The sequence below is a fragment of the Oncorhynchus nerka genome, linkage group LG27, assembly GCF_034236695.1.
Source record: "Oncorhynchus nerka isolate Pitt River linkage group LG27, Oner_Uvic_2.0, whole genome shotgun sequence".
NCBI lineage: Eukaryota > Metazoa > Chordata > Actinopteri > Salmoniformes > Salmonidae > Oncorhynchus > Oncorhynchus nerka.
In genome coordinates, this window is record NC_088422.1 from 14,189,302 (window position 1) to 14,193,661 (window position 4,360).

Genomic DNA, 4,360 nt, shown 5'->3' on the forward strand with positions numbered 1-4,360 from the left:
CTGTCTGTAAACAGATAATCTGTCTGTAAACAATTGTTGGAAAAATTACTTGTGTCATGCACAAAGTAGATGTCCTAACCGACTATAGTCATATAAGTATAGTTTGTTAACAAGAAATGTGTGGAGTGGTTGAAAAACGAGTTTTATTGTCTCCACCCTAAGTGTTTGTAAACCTCCGACCTCAACTTTCGGTCGTGACCAGCCTTACCCTCCAGTACAGTAGGTGGCAGTGCATGCACATGTCAGTTGGTTGTGATTTGCCAATAAAACTGAAAGAAGAACCTCCCGCACGGAGCGAGGGACAGCAAGTGTGCCTTCTGCTGGTTAGGGTGATGCTGTGTCGAAAGAACACGTGACTGAATAGGGGAAAAAGGAATGAAAGGCTAAAAAGAAAAAGGTGAAAAAGAGCTAAAACAACACTGCAAGGTATGAGAAAAAACACTTGTGGAAATGGAACAATTGTATGTATATATATATATATATAATGTTATATATTTAAACGTCAGACATAGTATTAAGTATCCTGTTTTAAGGCGAGGAAACTATTTGCTGACGTTGGATAATTTTCACTGTCTGGACCAAAAACATTTAGCCAGTTAGCTAGGGGCATCAAGCTAGGTGTGTGTTTGCTAGCTAACATTAGCTTTCTTTCAGTAGTTGGATTGGCTAGCTAGTACTATTTTCAAGGGGAGTTATTGGTAACGTTGCATCCTTGTGCTGGTGACGTGTCAAATCTAAGCCATTGAAAGTATAGCTGGCTAACGTTATTCCTGAAACATTCATGTGTTGGTACTTAAAGGCCGTTTTTTTTCCTGTGGTGTGAGACTGTCCTTTTGTTTTCGAAATTACAGTGTAAGATTTGCGGTGTTTTTCTAGCTCCAGCGGAGGGAAAGGGGATGGTGAATTCTGACCTGCGATGCTGTTGTGAGATCAAACAGGCCTGCGGTAAAGGGTTCACCAACTGGATATGAGAGCGATCTGTGAGTATATCCCTAGTCTACATCCAGTATTCGGCGCTATTGACTGAAAATGCTGTTAAATGTAAAACACTTTTTTTTGCACCACTAACCTGTTGTGATACATAAAAAATGTATCACTGATTAGACTTATCTGGAAAGGTTAAATATATATGGCAGAGCACTCACTTTCACCTGTTCAATCATATAACATCGGTGCCAATACGCCAGCGTTTCCCAAACTCGGTCCTCAGGATTTTTTAAATATATTGTTTTGCCCTAGCACTACACAGCTGATTCAAATAATCAAGTTGATGAGCTCCCCAGACTGCTGACCTGGGCAAAAACCAAAACATGCACCCCTTGGGGTCCCCAGGACAGTGGTTGAGAAACGCTCCATTAAGCTAAGTTGCTCTAGCTAGCAGAGATCGTTACAGTGACCTCTTGCATGACCCCTGTCTTTGTTTGCAAGCTACAGTACTTGTAAACTACAAATGGGCAGGTATAGGACTTGTGAGCTGTTTAATTTGTTTACAGTAGTCTAATCCTAGATGCCTCTGACCTGTGTTGTGAGAGGTGTGTATACCTAAACAATTAGTTAATTTATCTTATTGATGAGCTGGACTAGTACCCAAATGCTGTATTGTGATTATTATTTTTTTTTTTTAATTTTTAAGAACACCCCTGTGGAGAAGGTGTGATGAAGCTGAATGAACGTAGTGTGGCTCACTATGCCACCTGCGACTCGCCGCCAGACAAGACAGGCTTCCTCTTCAAGAAGGGGGAGCGAAACACAGCCTACCACCGGCGTTGGTTGATCCTGAAGGGCAACATGCTGTTCTACTTTGAGGAGCGTGAGAGCCGGGAACCCATCGGCGTCATCGTGTTGGAGGGCTGCACCGTAGAGCTCTGCGAGTCAGCTGAGGAGTTTGCCTTTGCCATCAAGTTTGACTGCACCAAGGCACGTGTCTACAAGATGGCGGCGGAGAACCAGGCCGCCATGGAGTCGTGGGTTAAGGCTCTGTCGCGAGCCAGCTTCGACTACATGCGGCTGGTGGTGCGGGAGTTGGAGAGGCAGCTGGAAGAAATCCAGGAGGGGGCTGCTGGGCTGCAGGGCAGGCCCAAGTCCTCCAAGAAGGCTGGGGGGATGGCACGCTCCAAATCAGGAGCATCATTCAGCGCTTCCCACGTGCCCTCTACCCAGGTTACAGGTGCAGCGCTCGCACAGGGTTCGGCTCGCAGCCTTCAGGAGGAGGTGCAGCTCCCGTCAGGCACCTCTAAAGAGAACGGGGTGGCCTGGAGCAAGCCTTCTGCTCTGGTCAATGGGTTTGGTGAGGGCCCCCACTCTGGTGTGCCGTGGGAGGGAAATGGGAATGGAGGGGCGATGGGTTCAGGCCTCCGCCCGTCCCTCCGCGCAGAAGGGGTGCATCTCTTGAGAGTCCTGTCTCCCCCGGGACTGGGTGCTTCTCCAAACTTCACGACTGGTACGGAAAAGAGGTGGCTGAACTGAGGGTGGAGTGGCTTCAGAGCCATTGAGGCGCCCCTCCCTCCCCCTCACCTCACAGCCCAGCTGTTAGCCATTATTAGAAAGGGCACTTGTCACTTCGCAGGATTGTTTCACCCCGAAATACCTTGATTTTAATGCCAGAGAGCGTGTCCTTAAAATTCCAAACCCTTGGGGCAGTCTGTGGAGCTGGTTGATTTTCTAAAAGCAGCACTTTCCTGGTATTTTTAGGTCTTGTGGGCCAGTGGGAATATGATGTGTTGTCCTATGACTGTCTGTCACTACATTTCTATGAGTCTATGGTACATTTTGGATGTTTATTTTTAATTTTTAAAGGAAAATCTTTGTATTTACTGTCTTTTTTGTTGTAGTTTTTTTCCAATCAGAAACTGATCACTTATCACTTTCTCTATCATTGTTGTGTTCTACCATTGTTATATTCACAAAAGAAAGGATGACCCCTGATTGTTACTGAATTGAGTGTCTCTGACACATAATAGAAATCAGTACATATACATAGTTGAGAAAATGCATTTCATTCCATTTCACCGGAGGTTTTGAAAGGGGGACCATTGAAGAAGGAACACCGGTGCATTCATTCTTTATACCACATTCATTTTGCTCAAGCAATGGTTTACATATTTAGAACATTCTTCTCTCTCTCTTTTTAACCTGTGCCTTATGATTTTCCTCCCAAACCTGTCGTTGACAGTAAATCTAATAAGTGTAGGCCTACCCAATGCTTTTATCTGCCTTTCGTTTTTGCCAAACCACACCTTTAGTGCAATTTTTGTTCGTTTGTGACAATGGCTCAATCCATTTGGCCAGATCTAACGCACAGTATTTTCATTAGTCACTTTTTTTTATATATACATTTACCGATAATGGCATAACCCAGTTTTAATGTTTTATATTTTTTAGGGGGGCCTCTTCTGTTTCCTGGTCATACCATACTAGACTGGTAGATTTAGACAAGTCTGTTACTTGTGCCAAACATATGGTAGGACAAGGAATGGAAAATCAAGTTGTGGAAAGCCAGTAAAGATCCTGAACAGGCTACAGGTGGTTGGTATAGATGTGATTGTGACTGAGTGAATGATCAGTTGTATGTTATTAATTACTATGTTTAAAAAAAATCTGACACTAGGAGGACATTTTGTACTGAGTTACAGTTCCCTTTTTTAATTCTATGACATTTGGAGTATGTCAAATTATTGGATGAGACATTGCACAGCATGACACCTCTATATCCAGTGTGCTAAAAATGGAACGATGACAACCCAATGCTTCTTTATACTTTTGTAATCTGTTTGTGGTCAACTTCATGGAAAGAATACCAAAATATTTTAGTACACTACTGCCAGAAGAATGTCCTGTTTCCATGTGGCAAGATGGGATTGTGTCTAGAGACAGTAATGCAATTACCTTCAGCTGCTCATCCCTGAATGAATGAATGAATGACTGACTGAACTGATAATACTATGAGCATTACCTATAAGTAATTTAAACAAATCAATAAACAGCTGAAAGATTCTCTTGTTTTGTCCAGGTGTGTATCCTTGATTTCAATGTTCGAATGAATACATTTGTTCATGTTGGGCTGTTTTCCTCTCTTGAATTGGAAACTTTTTTTAAATTTTAAACTGATGCCAATTTCTGTGTTGGCAGCGTAGCCTAGTGGTTAGAACGTTGGACTAATAACCCGAAAGGTTGCAAGATCAAATCCCCGAGCTGACAAGGTACAAACTCTGTCATTCTGCCCCTGAACAAGGCCGTTAACTGTTCCTAGGCCAGTTAACCAACTGTTCCTAGGCCAGTTAACCAACTGTTCCTAGGCCAGTTAACCAACTGTTCCTAGGCCAGTTAACCCACTGTTCCTAGGCCAGTTAACCCACTGTTC

At 43.4% G+C, this 4,360-nt stretch overlaps 1 protein-coding gene across 1 annotated transcript; it reads left to right on the top strand.

The window, feature by feature from the left end:
* Positions 1–276: 276 nt before the first annotated feature.
* Positions 277–3,994, top strand: LOC115111276 (sesquipedalian-1). The gene is given in 4 exon segments (XM_029637165.2): positions 277–426; positions 877–980; positions 1,634–2,332; positions 2,335–3,994. Coding segments are annotated over 2 exon segments (834 nt in total). The 5' UTR covers positions 277–426; positions 877–980; positions 1,634–1,656; the 3' UTR covers positions 2,493–3,994.
* The last annotated feature ends 366 nt before the right edge of the window (positions 3,995–4,360 follow it).